The 18,078-nt window shown below is 37.8% G+C and overlaps 2 protein-coding genes across 5 annotated transcripts in view; one reads left to right on the top strand and one right to left on the bottom strand.

The window, feature by feature from the left end:
* LOC123977135 (major histocompatibility complex class I-related gene protein-like) overlaps positions 1–18,078 on the top strand; it is a 232,886-nt gene that overhangs the window by 175,586 nt on the left and 39,222 nt on the right. The gene's annotated exons all lie outside the window — the stretch shown is intronic.
* LOC123977130 (major histocompatibility complex class I-related gene protein-like) lies at positions 11,609–16,113 on the bottom strand. Of its 2 annotated transcripts, none has more exons than XM_046059658.1 (6): positions 15,782–16,113; positions 15,294–15,563; positions 14,707–14,985; positions 13,448–13,750; positions 12,868–12,969; positions 11,609–12,397 (listed from the first exon to the last, which is right to left on the bottom strand). In XM_046059658.1, the coding sequence occupies exons 1-6, from the start codon at positions 15,828–15,830 to the stop codon at positions 12,318–12,320; spliced, it is 1,083 nt and encodes a 360-aa protein (XP_045915614.1). In that variant the 5' UTR covers positions 15,831–16,113; the 3' UTR covers positions 11,609–12,317. The 2 variants fall into 2 exon arrangements, with proteins under 2 accessions (XP_045915614.1, XP_045915615.1); XM_046059659.1 differs by having other exon boundaries at positions 12,380–12,416; positions 15,782–16,112.

Genomic DNA, 18,078 nt, shown 5'->3' with positions numbered 1-18,078 from the left:
GGGTGCACAGATCCGATACTATTATCAGATCTCGGCCTGATAGTGACTCAAGTAGCTGGATCGGGTATAAGTGACAAAATGGCCGATCTATTCAATGAAATTACACATGTACTACACAATATGTCAGCAGTGCACAGGTAGACCTTATCATTTTGCTGGGAGACGCTAAAGGGACCAAAAAACAAGGGGTGAGCAGTTTGGAGGTATTTCACGCTTGCTATGCCAAAAAGTTCTATGGCTATTTGCAATATCTGCAAATGTTTCATGGGGTGGCCGTAGCGTTCCAGAGGTCTTTTCCTCACAGCGAGAAGTTTAAAGAAGTTTAAAGAAGTTTAGTTATTAGTATCGGTATCAGGACTGAAAAAGTCGGACTAGTGCATCCCCACCTGAAACAGACAAATAAATCATATTTTGGAAAGATGTAAACAAGCATACTTTCCAAAACGATAAACTGTTACTTTTAAACAAGATAGTTTAGAGCATGTCACACAAACTTATTTAATAAAACATACATATATGGACGCCATGATTAACCCTTTTGGATGTCTCTTTCTGTTGAGCCCTGTTGTTACTGATGCAAAGACTTCTCATAAACCAAGAGACTGTTGTGGTTGCTGGGAGATTCATGTTGCACCTGCAAAACCTTGATTGTCTCGAGTAGATTATATATGATTTACTGACTGTCACGTCACCGGCAAATTCCATCTTTAGTATTCAGATACAATGAGCATGTCAGCTGCATGCATTGGATTTCAACCTTGTGTTTCATATCCACACCAGCCCTGACCTCAGCTGTTTGCTGTTCAAACTGTTAAATATATATTTTATAGATATTATTATTATTATATTCATTGCTTCAAATAAAATTTATCAAACATTATCATTACATTTTGAAGAGGACATTTTACAATAAAACAAATAATACTGTAATAATAAAATGTCACTGTTACATTTCATGGATTTTAATTTTAGTTTTGGTTCTGGGCTGATTACATGTAGCAACACTGGTGATGTCTACAGATACTATTTTGTTTGGCAAAAAACAAATTGGTAGTAACATTTCATTTAATTATTGAGGCACACACCAAAAATATAGACATTTCAAAAATACATATCATCATCTTCATCAGAGCTTAAACATGTAATTTTCACCCAGCATTGGACATGCTCCACCACTTTACAGTATATACTTTACTGCTTAGATGTGATACTTGCTTTTGTGCAGAAATGATTTTGGATTATTGCATTGTACATTTATAAATTATTATTCATGCCAAATATTGGTAGAGCACATACAGGATCACATCATACAGTACTTATCATTCACATGTGAATGTTTTATGGTTGAACTGCAGTTTTCTGTGAGAGCAATAAAAATAGATGTTTTGGATAGTCCTCATTTTGAGGTTTACATTCAGATGTGAAAACATGTGATGTCTGACATTATTTTCAACCTATTGTACATACTAAAAGTTCCTCAAATAGACATTGGACAAATATCACAAGGATATGGCAAGAAATGTCAGTTTGTTATAAGACAGTTTGTTCAAATGGTGAATGTCCCACTTCAAAAACTCTATTAAAATATGACAGTTCTAACAGCAGGTTCTGATAGATGTTACAGCAAGGGCATCGCAGCGTTTTGTGTGGTAAGGCATAACACGTTGCCTTAAACTTCTTCACATGCTCAGTCTCTCTTCCCAGAGCCGAAAGAGAGGCTGATGAATCAATAAGAGTGATAAAAAAAAGGAGGGAAATCATCTGAGTGGCAGAGATGTTTGAATAAAAGCCCGCAGTCAGAATTGATTACAACGGAAAAGCTCAGGAGAAAGGAAAGCCTTCATTTCCAAGGCAAAGTCATGTCTTCTTAAAAAAGGTTGTGATGAAAAAACAGAATGTGTGTGTCTGTGTGTGTGTGAGAAAGTATAAAAAAAAAAGACCGCTGCATGTGATTATCGGACAAGGGCCGGACAGGGGCCAAGTAGGGCAGCTTGCAGACAGAAACAGAGAAAGGGACATTTACCTTGAACTCCAATCGTCCTGTCTCTGGGGCGGGGTCAGGTATTGTAGCCAGGCCTGACAGGGTCAGGAGGGGACAAGAGGGAGAGACAGGGGAGGCGGGTGGGGTGCAGGGACAGAGGCTGCCCCTGGGGTCGTGGGGCTCTACCCCTGTGGGGGGCCAGGGCATGTGGGGGCAGGGTATTGGTATTGGCAGATTTTCATGGGGTGCAGATGCTCAATATGCAGATGTCTAATCGAATTGTGCGACGCTGAATTGGTTCCCCCTCCTGATTTGCATTAGGACAATCCCTAGCAGTGGCTTAGGGGTCAGCAGAGTTCCCCTGGACAAAATGAGCAGCCGGCTGCAGACGCCCCTGAGAACGTGTGAACTTGAAGTAGACTTATTTAGAGACAAAGATATTGATTGATTCAAATTTCTGTCTGTCTGTCTGTCTGTCTGTCTGTCTGGAAGTGCATCTGACATCTGTCATTCCAGTGAAGATGTTGTTTCTCAAAGTATGAAATGGAAAAAACATTTATTGTTTTAGTTTTTTCGCCTGTGGTTTAGTTTAGAGTTGCTATAAGTGAGTGAACAGGATCAGTGTTTTGCTCAAAATTTCTAAACGAGACACTGACATGCTGCCACCTAATTGTCTTGACTGACATACTATAGTGTAAAATAATTCACCTTATAGTATAACATCACAACATGTTGCTTTGAAGCTCAGATGTCACCTAAAGCATTGTAAAATTTCAGATTTAAGTGTTTCACACTACTCAGACATGAAAAACGCTTAAATAATTTCCCATTAGCCTCCAGAGGCAGCAGGACCTTCATTATAAACAAAACCCACCTAACCTAAGTTACAGATAAATTGGGTCAACCCACCAGGGTCATGAAAAGGTTTGCAGTTTGGTTTTGGATTTAGATTCTGTTTGTTACATTAAAGGTATTGAATATCTCCAGTTTTACAGCAGTGTACATCCTTCTACTTAAATTAGTACTTTGTACATCCACTTTTTGAACAAAGCCTCCAGAGGCAGCAGGACCTTCAAGTAGACAGAGGTTACAAAAACAAGTTTCCCTCTGACCAGAGAGCAGGCAGCTCAAATTAAGAGGCTGGGAACCTCAGTCACTCCCCTGAAAAGGAGAACCCCCTAAGATACAGCTTCCCAATGAATAAATCAATGACCTTAAAGCCGTAAAGAAGACCTGACAAGCAGAGTGCAAATGGAAAAGGATTACAAGTTTCATTTGAAATTTAAATTACTTTTGTAAAGGAATTGTTTTTATGATATCATAGGATAGAACACATATCCACCAGCATTGACGCAACACAATTTTAAGCATGTGAATATGTTTGCAAAATATGAACTGTAACCTGTAAGTTACTGTAAGTCTAGTCCATTACAATTCAATTATGTTGTTGTCACACATTTTGCACAGTTCTCTTCATACCCATCATCCACAAGGCTTGAACAGATTCCATTTCCAACCTTCCAGGTCTTAATATGTATATAATAGTTCTGCATGCAAACTGTACACATTGCACACCAAGCTGCAATGAACATATAAAGATAAGACAGAACTTTATTTATCCAGAGGGAAATTGCTGTGCAGCACAAAGGTATGAATGTTTGTAAATATAAAGAGTGTGAATATAAAATATTAAAAAAGGTGCATAGGAAAAATGTAAAGGACTAATTGGCAAAACACAACCGCATAACAAACAGGTTCTGCCACAGAACAGTTTCAGTGCTCTTCGGCCTGCTGCAGAGCTAAGTGGAGTCAGTTGATGGGGAAGAACTTTATTGTCATTGTAGTTAAAACAACAAGACTTTGTTCTCTCAGAGAGACCAGCAGCCAATAAAAGAATACAGCAAAAAGGAAGAGACAATATTGAGAGGATGCAATTATATACAATATCAAAAAGATATAGATGGTAGGGGTAAAGGAGGCAGTCTATTGGTGGTGTTACCTCATGTAAGTGTTTAGCTTAAATTGTGTCCACGTTTTGGATCTTGAGTTTCACAATTCTCTGTGCGGTCATGACTATCCGGGCCAGGTCTTTGCAGTGCAGCTGAGTACCACACACGAATGCTCTCTATTGGACTCCTGTAGAACTGTGCTTGGAGCTGAGGAGGGAGTTTGGCTTTTTTGAATTTGCTCAACAAGAAATGTCTCTGCTGAGCCTTCTTCAAGTGTTTAGGGTCCATGTCAGGTCCTTTGTGATGTGGAGTCCCAAGAACATCGCTTGCCTTCTCTACCTCCTCACCATTTATGTGGAGGGTGAGAGGTGTTGTTTTCCTGGTTCTCCTGAAGTCCAGTGATGTTCATTACTGTCGGAGCACCACCCAACCAGATGTTGAACCTCCTCTCTGCAGTGCGTCTCATGATTTCAAGTCCAATTGCAGCGGTGTCATCAGTAAATTTTACTATAATGTTAGAATAGATGGGTGTGCAGTCATGCGTGAACAGGGTGAAAAGGGCTGGACTGATGACGCAGCCCTGTGGAGCACCTGGATTCAGGGTGAGAGTTTACGATGGTTGGTTGGTACGGTTGCCCACACTGATGTTCTGTGGTCTGTTTCTGAGGTAGACCAAAATCCATGAAGCGAGTGTGGTGATTAACTGTGCGGTAGTCGATAGGTCTTTTGGCAGTTTGCTTTTTAGGCACAGGGACAATAGTGTTAGATTTGAGGCATGTGGGAACTACAGCCTGTTGCAGAGACATGTGAAAATGTTAGTGAATACCTCTGCTAGTTGGTCAGCACATGCCTTTAGTGTGACACCCTGGCTGGACCAGCTGCTTTGGTGTCGTCGCTCTTCCTCAGAATCAGGACACTGTATCGTTCACTGTATCAACTTTCTGTTCTGTTGAGGGGTAAAGGTGAAAATATTCCAGAAAAGTTTCAGTGATGTTCAGACAGATGAGCAGGGGCATGACATGAGTTTGACTTCATATTGGTGTCTGTGAAATCATTGTTCAATTCCACCTCAGCCTGAATAAGAAAATGATCTTTGATGTTGGTGACATGATGGAGGGAGCATGGCGCAAATTCAAAGGTCTTACATTCCTGAACCATTGCATGACCATACAGAGCAATGATCACACCAAATACCTTCCAGTTGGTGACATTTCTTCATTTCATTTGAAGTAATTTTAACTATTTTCTAAATCTATTGGCAATGTTATATGAAGATTTTAAAAATAAGGAAATCCTCTCTGCAGCTGGTTTGTTGGTGGTGGCCTCTCTCACAGCTGAAAAAAGAAATTCCAGAGTTACCCTGCTCTCTAGTGGTAACACAGGGAAAGACACAGTCCGAGCCACACAATTTATTCCATCCTCACACATTTAACAACAAAAATGGAAAGAATACATGTTAGTTTTATGTTGATATGTTTCAGACCTTATAAAACGGCTGCAAATCTTCAGATTCTGTGGAGAAAGATATGAAGTTGGTTTTATTACTGAAAATATGAAACACTATCTTTAATACCACGCTCTTTGGGCATGCTTATGTCAGTTTTCATGAGAATGCATATGCAACACTCACAAGTCAGGTTATCAAATAGAAAAAAAAATCCCATCATGTTACCATTTGAACTGATGCATGTAATGGAGGTCATTACTGCACCATAAAAGGCTCAAAGCCCTAAAATAGTTATCTGAGAACTCATAAAATCCAGGTTTTGAAAGGCTCTATGATGGTGTTATGCAGCTCTACATGTTTCACAAGTGCTGAAAGTAAAGACTTAAAATGTCATCTTGGAGATGAAACATGACAAAAGAAGCACAACAGAAATAAATTCATCTTGTTTTGAAAAAGTAGAGCTGCAGAGCTAAATGGAGTTTGCATTACAGAGTAATGTGAATTAAAAAGTGTGTCCTGCGTTATATGAATGTTAAATAATATGGTATAATATTACATATTTGTTCATACCATTTAGAACTTTACTCTCCAGCCTACTAAGTATGAGCAATTATTATTATTTAGTTTGCATAACATTTTTTTTTCTTTACAATCCAACAATATACATCGGTGCTATGTATATTTAATCTTTAAGAATATTCTTCCTGTGACTACAGTCACAAATGACATATTAATAAACACATTGTAGCTCCACCATGAAATAATGGCCAATGTGTCTTTACGTAAGATTTGTTTTATCTGTCGCTCTCTGACACTGTGAAAACTACAAGAAAATAAACACATAAAAGCTTAAAATATAAATCTCTCATTAATTTTGAAGTCTCTCAAGCTAGTGTCTGTTGATAAACAGGCCCGAACACATTAGCACAACCAAAACTTGATGAAATCAAATATTATTAAACAAAAGGTATCAAAAAAATTTCATTCACAAATGTAAATAAATGAAAGGCAATTACAATGTGTGTGCCTCTTAAACCAAACCTCTGCATCCACATGTGTCTCTTACCCATAATGCAATGGTCATGCCCTCAATTTAACTCAGGTCTTGTGACACGTTATGCATTACTCTCATATTACTCATAACAATAACATTTCATATTTTAGACAATTTCTTGTCAATGTTGCCATCATATTAATTTTACATTTTGTATTATTTTGCCCAATGTCACAGGACAGGATAAGCAGTTAATGACAATGAGTGAGCGTGAGAATGAATAATGGCTTGTTTCAATGTAGCATGTCCCTGAGACAGTTACACACATGTTTAAAATAATAGGGACTTGTTTAAAAACAAACATTGTTACAAAAGGAATCTAACAATCATGCAAATGATTCAAGACATTCATTTATGTTTATCTCACAGAAAGTTCAGAGATGTTGTCAGGAGCTGTAAGAGTTGAAACTGGCACTGTAACTGACAGTGATAAAAAAACTTTTCAAAGTTACTACAATGTACTTTTTGATTGAACATCCTCCAAAATACATGAGCAAAGGTGTAAAATGTGTAGGAACCCTGTTAATGTAATTTTTTATACTGCAATGTTTGTTGATTATTACAGGCCATATTGCTACAAAGGCTTTATGTATTCATCTCACATGTTAAGTACCAAAGGAGATGAAGCATGATCATTTCTATGTGAATAATAAATGTACTGTATATATTGCCATGGTAGTGATGCTATCAAGTAATTCCTATGTGAATGTTATGTGCAAATATATCTTTGTGATAATAAACTTATTCCAAACTTACTCCAGTTTAAGGTTTTTTATTTATTGTAATTAAATTGTATGAAAATGTGTTGTGCAGCATGCCAAGTTTTCACATTATATAATGTACTTCCTTTAAAAAACTAAAAAATGTGTGTGTGACTAAAACTAAACAATTTCTATTTCATTGTCTTGGATTTCACTTAATGTACACTTAGTTACTACTTTGCTTATATCTAACTATAAGGATCATGTAAGTACTGGCTGCATAAATACGTACAAAGTAATGAGCTAAAATGGTAATTCAGAAAGACTAAGCTGGTGGACCAGCATCATTTATGTGACCTTGCTGGTGGAACAGGTTCACCAGTAAGACAATGCTGAACCACCAGATAAACTAGCGAACCAACCTTAACCCTTGGTGACGTACGAAATCCCGGTCAGGAGGAAACCGTGAGACGTGACACAGAGTGGGTCCTGAGGAGGGATGACTGTGGTCTGTCGGAGACCCCCAGTGACGTCGTCAATGTAAATCCAGGACTCCGGCTCGCTACAGAGTGCAGATTGGGACAGTGGTGGGCAAGCCATAAAAGTAGAATAAAGCGTAGGTCCAGATGATGTCTCAAAACGATCTAGAAATCGTAGAAATGGACTAATTGTCCTTTAAAAGAGGACTGCACATTCTTCATCTCAATATCAGTAGTCTTCATTCCTAAGATAAACAAACTTTGTCTGCTTGCAAACAAATGTAAGGTGGGAGTGATGTGCTTCACTGAAACTTGGCTCCATTGAAGACGCAGAGATTGAAATAGAGAATTATGTGGTGATCAGATGTTACCGGAATCGTAACGGTGGAGGACCCTTACAGAAAAACCACATTAATTTCACATGTGATCACATGTGACAACATGGACATGTGATTTTGCACATTTGAAATTTAACATGTTTCTTGGTTTCCTGGTTGAAAACTTAAGAGGGATAACACTCTGGTTAGGATATCTGATGGCAGTGTTTGCCAGATAGTGTCTTTTGCCAATGTTAGGAGTCATGTTGGCTGTGAACATGCATTATGTCTACAAAACCTAGATTGTTTCTTCAAGGCTGCTATGGTGAATCTAGGTGGCAGATCAAGCATGTGATGTCGATACCATTTGAATTTAGTGATTTGATTGCTCTAGACATCTGCCAACTGTCCGAAAAATGTGTAGTATATAGAAAAGATAATGGTTGTTTAATTTCCTTAATGCCTGACAATTTAGAGCGAGATTAAAGTCTGAGCAGGTTACTCAGATTACAGAGCAGGTTACAAAGTGCCCCACATGGCACAAGCCAAATGTAACACATTCATTTTAGTGATTCAAACAGTTTGGTGTTTTTTCATTGTGTTTGTGAAACGTGTGCCACAGACTGAAAATCCTTGTCTCCCTAGCTTCTTTGGAAAATGTAGAGTCCAACCAACATGACTTTCAATGTATATTGTACTGCTATTTTAAATTATTTACACTTTTTTGCAACTACTATAGGCAAGCTTTTATGAACCTTTGTGCACATGTTGTTGAGTGATGTCCAAGTTGATCCATGCAATTTGGTAATTTTTATTTTCAGATCCACTGCTTCAGGACCATGTACCCATTTTGTTTAAATGAAGTATTTGATTTAACACGTTTCCTATATATGGGTGGCAAAATGTTTACTTTTAATTGTTTTATTATGCTATTTGATCACTTTATGGCACATATGCCATTATGAGAGTCTACTTCTCATGGAATTGTGTAATAGAGGATTGTTTTTTGAGCTAATATTAGTTTGTGCCATAATATGTGATGTTGCAATCCTGTGAGTAATTCTTTTTCAATACACACTGCATTGCTTTAAAGACTCTGCATCTGGTGTCATTTCTTCATACTTTGCTAGTCCGGCTTCACTAGCACATTCTCTCAAAATAAGAGACTTTTAAAAACCTATACCCAATCAATAAAAAGTTAATGGAAAAAGCCTATACACACCTTTGTATTGCGCGTATGTATTGCCTTTAAACAGATTCCACATGTATTTATCATTTATCAAAGATTGTCATACCCTTGTGTCGTCAGTACTCAAATTAGTTCAGTTGTTGAAATTGTAATGCTGAAACTTTGAAAATGTGCCAGTATTTGTTACATGTTGTGGTAAAATGTTTTCCACGTGGGATCCACATGTTATTCCATATTACAACATGTGGAAACATTTTCCACATGTTTCCACATGTAACAAATATGTAGTAACATGTTTGTTACATGTGATCACATGTGGAAAACATGGGCAAATCATGGTTTTTCTGTAAGGGGAGTGTGTGTATATGTCAGATCAGACATAGGGTTTAACCATAGGACAGATCTTTGTCATGACAATATTGAATCAGTGTGGCTGGAAATTTTATTACTAAAGACTAAACCTATTTTAATTTGTTGTGAATGTTATAGGCCACCAGATCAGAACAACTTTTGGTATCAGATAAGTCAAAGATATCTAATAGTGGGGGTTTAAACTATGGAATCATTCAATCATTTTTTTGTACCAGGAAAGCTCAGGAAACAGTGTTCAATTCCCACAATTCTATAAAAGTCAGGTCTCTAAAACATTATTATATTAACCATTTTACCCTTAGTTTATATAAAGTAGTTTGGTCTATGGTATTGAATTTTAGGGATGTGGATAAAGCATGGCAGATTTTTAAAACATTGTTTTTACAGTTTGTTAACAAGAAAAGATGGTGCTACTTAAGATTAGAACTGAACCATGGAGGGACAACAATATTTTAAAGGCAAGTAAGACAAGAAATTATCTTTTTTCAGTGTATAGGAAAACTAGAGATTAATCTTTACATTTAGAGTACAATAAACTCAGAGATACCATAAATAGAAACATAGAGGAGGCCAAAAAAGCATGTACTACAATGACAAAATATTAGAGAATAGGAATAATCCTCCAAAATTATGGAAGTCACTGAGTCGAGTAGGGTATAGTGATATAGGCTCAAGTCCAAAACATACAATCTCAGTCTGGATACTGGAGGAAAGGTTTGATCAGATAAGGCCAGGATAGCTGCCTGTTTAAATATGTATTTTGCAACCATTGCGAAAACCTTGGTTAATAAGTTGTCAGGTCTGTCAGGATACTATGGAGAGAGCCATGTCCAGACTTATTTAAAACAAGAGGTCCAGGCTAATGCTTTCTCTTTTACAACAATGTCTGAGGAAGCTGTGTTAAAGGAACTCATCCAAAGCAACTGGCTTGGATAATATTCCTGCCAGATGCCTTTCCATTACGCTGGGAATGTTTCTCAATGAATTTAAACAGGCGAGAGTTAAACCTTCCTATAAAAAAGGTCCAGAAACTCATTGGCCTATATCCATCCCATGTGTGCTATCTAAGGTAATAGAGAAGATAATTTATGAGCAGATAGATACATAAATTTCCTTTAATGATTTATACTATACATTTCAATCAGGCTTCAGAACATCCCACTCCACTGACACTTAATATAGGCTATGTAAGTGAAGAAGTCCTATGTTACTTGGCTAATTTTCGCAACTTCTGTAACTTCAATAAAAACATACAATGTTGACTTTTTGTTTAAGACCGGAGAAGAACAGTGGTCTTCTGGGTGAAAAGATTTGCAAGGGGAAAAATCATTTTCAATAGTGTCCAAATCACATAGACCAGGGACTCCAAACCAATGCTGAATTGTAGTAATACATTGGATAAACGAGACAGCATCTCAGTGTGCTTTGAGTCATTCAGAAGACAGTCTGTGTACCATTTATGAAACACCAAGGTGTCGCAGGTGTACTTATGTCTATCGCAATTCCACATCTGCTGCTTCACAACAACTCACACCGTCTGTAAGGTCCAGATTCTGGATACCTTAAGGCTACAAACATTGCACAACAAGTCCTCATCAAAGACAGAAACAAAAGAATTACACAATATTATTATTTATTTACATAGTATTTTGTAGGTATATTGTGTGCTTGATTTACAGCATGTACTTGATACCTGAGGATTTGGAGAGTCAGAACTCTCCTCTCCCTTTTCATGTCCTTTTTAGATGACTCAAATTTAAGATCTGGCACCAGAGGGAATGCCTCAATCATTGCTTTGCCATCTAAACATACAACACTCAAGTGTTTTTTGAGTGTTTATTCTTCATTGGATTATAAATACGGCACATATTGACACAAATATGTTCTTTGCAATTTTTGTAAGAATATAAAATTACTGTATACTTTAAGCTGCAAATTCTTTCTCTTTATGTGCACAACAATTAGAGTGAAGCAGTCATTTGCATAATTCTCAGGCTCGCTCCAACAATGGTCACACTAGACGAGAAAATAGTACAAAAAAATGTGTGGAAGAAATAGGAATAGAATATATATATATATATATATATATATATATATATACATATATAGAAAGAGAGAATACTGTAAATGCTTGCTCATGGTGGGAGTTGCTGGTTTCTGTGAATAATAATCAATCCAATCCACTTTATTTGTATAGCACAATTTAAAAAACAACAAAGTTACCAAAGTGCTTTACAGAGATGAAAAAAAATATGTTCATGATAAATAAAAACAAAACAAAACAAATAACATCAACAATGACAGCGACAACGAAGGCCACAGCAGCTCTCATGGTGAGTTAAAAGCCAGGGAATAAAAATGTGTTTTTAAACTAGATTTAAAGGTGTGTGGGCGCCACTTTAATGTAAGGAGGTAGGTCATTCCACAGTTTGGGGGCAACTGCTGAAAAAGAGCAGTTGCCCCTACAAACAGCACTGTCTAGACTTGCTCTATATGAAAAGTGAAATGATACTACCTCTGTAATAAATTGTAGTATATAAATAAAATATTAATTTAATTATATAATATGTCACATGTCATATGAGGCAACGCATTCAGTGTGTTCAGTCATGTCTTTGGATTCAGTTTCGCAGCATGGATGACAATATAAGGGAAAAAAACATTACATGTGAATCACACACACAGTTATGTAAACACTCAAATAATGCAATATACAATACATTGCTTATGTTTCTCATTGTTAAAAAAAATATAAATAATATATAAAGAATTGTTCATAAAAATCAAACTCCAGAGTACCAAAAATACTCATGAACACGTAGAGTATGTCATAGCAATTTACTGCTTGTTTGTGTCATTTGGGCTTCTGGATTCACTTTCTTTGAGAGCTCAGAGCTGTTGTCAGGAGCTGTAAGGTCAGAAACAAACTGTGAGAAACAGCGTCAAGTTCACTCATATTGCACTGAACCTTTATAAACAGTAAATGCAGGAAACCATTTTGACCACATTGTGAAACCCTTTTTTTTATCTACAGCACAATGTGTGTAATTTTCAGTTCAAGTTGTAAATGCCAGAATATCTTTCGTCACCTGGTCCTTAGTGAATATGATCCCCTCTTCTACTCACTTAAACTGAAAAATATATTCCTTCTGCTAAGTTCTTCTGTTTAGTCCTTGCTTTATTTTTTTTCTTGCCACTTCTCTCCCACATCATCATGGTACAGTCATATTATCATGGCTCTGAGAATCACAGCACTTGTTGGTTGCTTCTAGCTGTGGGGTGCATTGAACTGATGGTTGTTCAAATTTCAAAACCTGGATAAAAGCATCAACCCAAAGACTAAAATCAAAGTACGAAATTTCCATATTTCTCTCTCACCTTTTTTCCTTTTGAAAGCAATGAATCCAGCAGCAGCGATGAGGACGAGACCAAGAACTACCACTGCAGCAATGATGGGGAAGGTCATGTCACTGGGCTCCTCTGTTGAACAAAACAAGAGATAGACTGGCACTGTAAATTAATAATTACATTCTTAGATAAATTAAAATGTAAAGTAAACACTTAAATGATCAAGTTCAGTTCAACGAAGTAGATATAAATGAAAAAAAAAACATGTTTTGTAGGTCTCAACATTGGACTTCTGTATTATTCTAAGTTGACTAAAGAGTCAACAGGCAAACAAACCTGTCAGTTGTGTGGTAAAAGCAATATGGTCCGTAAAATGCTTTAAAACATTCTGTGGCTTTAAGAAAATCAAATAGGATTTGCTAATAATCTTTTTAGACTTACATGATCATGACAAGTGATCCTGGAATGAGCGGTTATTGGTTTAATCAAATTATTCAATTATTTTATTATTGTCAGATTTTTTTAAAGATAACAGCAGCTGAAATGGAGAACAAAAGCTAAAATATCTAACAAACCACAGACATGCAGTCCCAGTCAATCTCATTCTTACTCCAGTTGGTTCTGATCTTTGCTTTGTCCAGTTTGGTGATGATGTCGTCCTTCACGCCTGAGAGATGAAACACACAGTCGTACCTTCTCCAGTCTTCAGGTGTGACTGATGAAAGATTCAGGTCAACACTCATCTGGAAGGATCCATCGTTGTTGGGGAGGATCTCTCCGAGGTCCACGTCCTCATGAATCTCCTCTCCATCTTTCCTCCAGAACATCATGGCTCTGTCAGGGTAGAAACCTGTAGCGTGGCAGCTGACTGGAGAGGAGGGAGTCTTCTGGAGGAGAGACACTGAGGGAAGCTCTGGAGAGTAAAGAGAGAGAGAGAACAATGAGAAAGTGTGAACATGAGAGGAAACAAAACAAAGTAAAAGAAAGATGAAGAAATTAAATTGGGAATCAATAAGAAAAGGGAGTGAATATTTTTCCAAGCAAAATAAATACATATGTCAACATTACAAAAACAATGCTACTGATAATATGGACTATGATGCAAATCATACTAAAATGTTTTTCCTCTGAGGGCCAGCTTTTCTTGTAAACAAACAAAAGTTATGTGTGCATTCAGTGTTTCTCACCAAAATGCATTGTGTGTTTTATTGAGTTCTAACAAAGGTGTTGAATGAATTTTGTTCATCATGAAACATTTGCAAACCTTGATTTTTAAAATATTACTCTAGTAGTCTTTTTCTTCACGTGCCTTTATTGCCACATTACCTCTGCCAACTGTTGATCATTAATTATGTAAACCAACAACAGCACGACTGGAATCACAACGCCAAACGTGCTTTCTATACTGAACAAAATTATAAACGCAACACTTGTTTTTACCCCCATTCATCCAGAGCTGAACTCAAAGATCTAAGACTTTCTCTGTGTACACAAAAGGCATATTTCTCTCAAATATTGTTCACAAATCTGTCAACATCTTCGAGTGGCCTTTTATTGTGGCCAGCCTAAGGCACACCTGTGCAATACCCATGCTGTCTGATCAGCATCTTGATATGCCACACCTGTGAGGTGGATGGATTATCTCGACAAAGGGGAAGTGCTCACTAAAACAGATTTTGACAGATATGTTTATAACTTTGTTCAGTGCAGTAATATCAGAGCACCCAAAAATGTCAGTGTCTACTTATTGTCCATGGCTAAATCAAATCTTATTGCCACCAAATAATGGTAATGTCAGACTCTTGGGAGGGATAATACAATGGCAGGATATATGAACATTGTTGTGTCCATCAGGTCGTGTCAATCTACCTGTTCTCAGCAGAGAGCTCTTGCCATAGGACACATACGTCTTCAACCACGCAGGACACATCTGAATGAGGATATCCTCAATGTGTTTTATCGCAGCTTTCAAAGTATCCCATCTCAATTTGGTGGTGACAGCCTGTTGTTTCGGAGCAATCCAAGTCAATGTCTTCAGGTCGAATACCATGAAGTCTTCTCCATCGTAACCATACTGCATAAAACCATTAAACTCTCCACTTTCATCATCCCACTCACAGCCACTCATCTCCTGTAAAATGTGGACACCTGAGAGAGAGACAGAGACAGAATAGACTGACAGATGATATACCTCCATCTTGCTTTATTTTACTGTTAGTTACAATGGTAGGCTAGTTATTATTCTCCAATTTGATGGATGGCTGTCAATGGCACTATACAAGGTGGGTATGACTTCTTGCATTATATGCACATTAAACTCTCAAATAAACAGTCAGTCCTGTGAATCACATACAGCAGATGCAGTCTCAGTTGAAGCCGTATCTGTTTGTCAAACATTATAGAAAACACAACGTTTAGCAGATAAACATAAAATATAACATTCATAAATACTTTACCTCCACTTTGATTGAAGCGCTGCTTTAAATTATAAATCTCAGCTTTGAAGCGGCTCGGCAGTCTCTCAAAAAACTGTCTGTTGTAAAACTCCAACTGCTGAGGGTCGTTTTCTAATGTTTGTTTCCCCCAGTCCTGTTTTGGTTCTACTTTCTTGATGATGTTGTCGCAGTAAGCCGCCAAAATACCATCAACCACTGCAACTGCTACAAACTCTGGGAAGTCTGGGACTCCAGAAGATGCAGTTAAGAAAAACTTCAGGGAGTGTTTCACTGTAGGACAAACAAGGTGTATCTATTCACTATTGATACACACACATCATCACACGCATTATACATATGATGTATTCAGCCTAATTCAGTGGAATAACATCAGGATTATCAAGTTAGGCTACGTTAAAAGCGAAACTAAACAACAAGTGCGCAAAATGCAGAGCTGTGTGGAAAGTGGAGCAAAGAGCTTGAAGCAAGGATTTAAAATCTGATCTTACCTGCTGATGAAACGTGACAGCAGAGAAGCAACAAAAATAACTTTTTCATCTTGTTTTGATAAAGACGTGCGGGTTTAAGACTGAGTTGCAGCTGAGTTGTTTTCAGTCACGATTGCTTCCTGGTTAGGAAAAGTCCAAGGGGTTTCCAGCGCCTCTACATGAGAGGAATGTGACCCACGATCAGTTCATCATAGTTCAATCATCATAGATTTTCATAGAGGAGACGATCAACGTCTGTCTGTCACTGTTAACAGAGACTCCAGTCTGCAGTGTAGTTCTTCCACTTCACTGATAAACCACAAAACTAGAGTAACATTCGCTTGTTTTTATATTAAGTCGATCCTTCAGTCCTCACACACTCCCTCTCTCTCTCTTTCCGCTGATAGTCTGCGTCACACTTGCTTTCCTTATCATTAGATGTTTTTTTTCACTGCCTTACTTGGTGAATAATTCAAGTCCAGCATGTAATTTGAGCCCGTTTCAAATGAAATAGTCTGTGTATCTGTAGATCCTGGCATATGGGCATGTAAGAACTGGATTTATAGACAGGCACTGCACTAATATACATTTTAATACCTGTAGCAGACAGAACAGTTTGTGGCTGAGGTTGTTGGGGGTCCTTGATGATCCTGTTGGCCTTCTTCCTGCACCACTGGGTGTAGAGGTCCTCTATGGATGGCAGCTCCATCCTGGCAATGTGCTGAGCAGTTTTCACCGCCCTGTGTAAAGCCTTACAGTTGAATGCAAGTGAGGTACCAGACTGATACATCAAATTTTTCACAATGTGGATGGAAAAATAATTATGCAGTTCTTTGTAAACACCTTGTAGAATAAAAGTATATTACTCGAGAACAGAAGGTTTGGCCCACAGTTAGTGATTACACATGTTGAAATAACAGCTCAAAGACAACGTGTTAAGTGTATCATATAGACTGGATATTACAGTGTTATCAAAGTGGATATAGTCATTTTTACTTCGCAATTCACAAATCTAGTAATGTATTCTGAATTTAGGAGGGTGACAGACAGCAGTGATACAGTGTGGTGTGATTTGGTATGTCGGGCAAATCAAGTTCAGGATATTAAAGAGGAGCGGGAGCAGAGGGAAAGAGAGAGACACAAAGAGAGAAGAGGGAATAGAAGATGTCAGGTGGAGAAAGAGGACAGAGAGAGGGAAAGGAAGAAAGCTAGAAAAAGTGGAGACAGTAATAGAGACGGAAAGAAAAACCATCTGTCAGCTTCTATTCCAACCCATAAAAACAGAAGGACTTTATTAACATATTTAGCCAACAAGATTGTGATTATGTGAACGGTGCAGAAAAAAGTAACCTACACAACGTTTAATTTTCTCTTTTTACATGACACCCATCTTGTTAGAAGGCAGCTTTTACAGAGCTACTGGCTCGCTGTTTTCTCTCTACTTCATGCTAACTCTGCTCAGAATTAACACTGATATCTCCTATTTCATCTTATAAAAAGCAGGACCATCCAGCATTTGGCTACTAATATTTTTCTTTGGACCTTCCTTTAAAAAATCTGCAACACTCTCGCCCAAAATCTATTTATGACAAACAAAATTCAGCCACTCCTGCCTAAAATAACCTGTTAAATAAAAGTTTATTTAAGGCATCAAATGTCTGAACAGTAGCTTTGTGGCTACACCACAATATTTCCACCCACCCCAGATTCCAAATAAGATAAATAAATATGAATTGGATCAGATGATTCTGTGGGCTGATGCGTTTGAAACTGACTTTTCATAATAATCAACCCAAGATACACAAGATACCCAAGATACACAAAGAAGGAGCCCCACTCAGGCCGATTATCAGCAGCATTAACTCGGTCACCTACAACATTGCCAAACACATTTCCACCATCTTAGCTCCATTGGTGGGAAACACGCCTCACCACATCCAAAACTCTATTGACTTTGTAAACAAAGTTCGAGGACTAAAACTGGATCCAGATGAAACCATGGTATCCTATGACGTGACTTCTTTGTTCACCTGCATCCCCACCATAGAGGCAGTAGAAACCGTTAGGAAACGGCTAACACAAGACAACACCCTGGACAACAGAACCAGACTCAGCCCTGACCAAATCTGTAAATTACTCGACCTCTGTCTAAACACCACCTATTTCCAGTACAACGGTGGATTCTACAGACAGAAGCATGGCTGTGCCATGGGCTCACCGGTATCCCCGATTGTGGCCAACATCTACATGGAAGAAGTGGAGAATAAAGCCCTCAACTCCTTCAGAGGAATAGCACCGAGCCACTGGTACAGATATGT

The sequence above is a fragment of the Micropterus dolomieu genome, linkage group LG09 (genome assembly GCF_021292245.1).
Source record: "Micropterus dolomieu isolate WLL.071019.BEF.003 ecotype Adirondacks linkage group LG09, ASM2129224v1, whole genome shotgun sequence".
Lineage (NCBI taxonomy): Eukaryota > Metazoa > Chordata > Actinopteri > Centrarchiformes > Centrarchidae > Micropterus > Micropterus dolomieu.
Note: the sequence above shows the minus strand (reverse complement) of the source record. Positions and strands in the feature narration are given on the sequence as shown.

What these genes read in the sequence shown, in the direction of transcription:
- LOC123977130 (XM_046059658.1), bottom strand. Translation starts at nt 15,830, where the DNA reads ATGAAAAAGTTATTTTTGTTGCTTCTCTGCTGTCACGTTTCATCAGCA. An exon ending in GAGCTCTCTGCTGAGAACAG is followed by an intron (nt 13,751 to 14,706) that starts GTAGATTGACAC and finishes TTTACTCTCCAG; the next exon opens with AGCTTCCCTCAGTGTCTCTC. An exon ending in AAAGATCAGAACCAACTGGA is followed by an intron (nt 12,970 to 13,447) that starts GTAAGAATGAGA and finishes TTTGTTCAACAG; the next exon opens with AGGAGCCCAGTGACATGACC.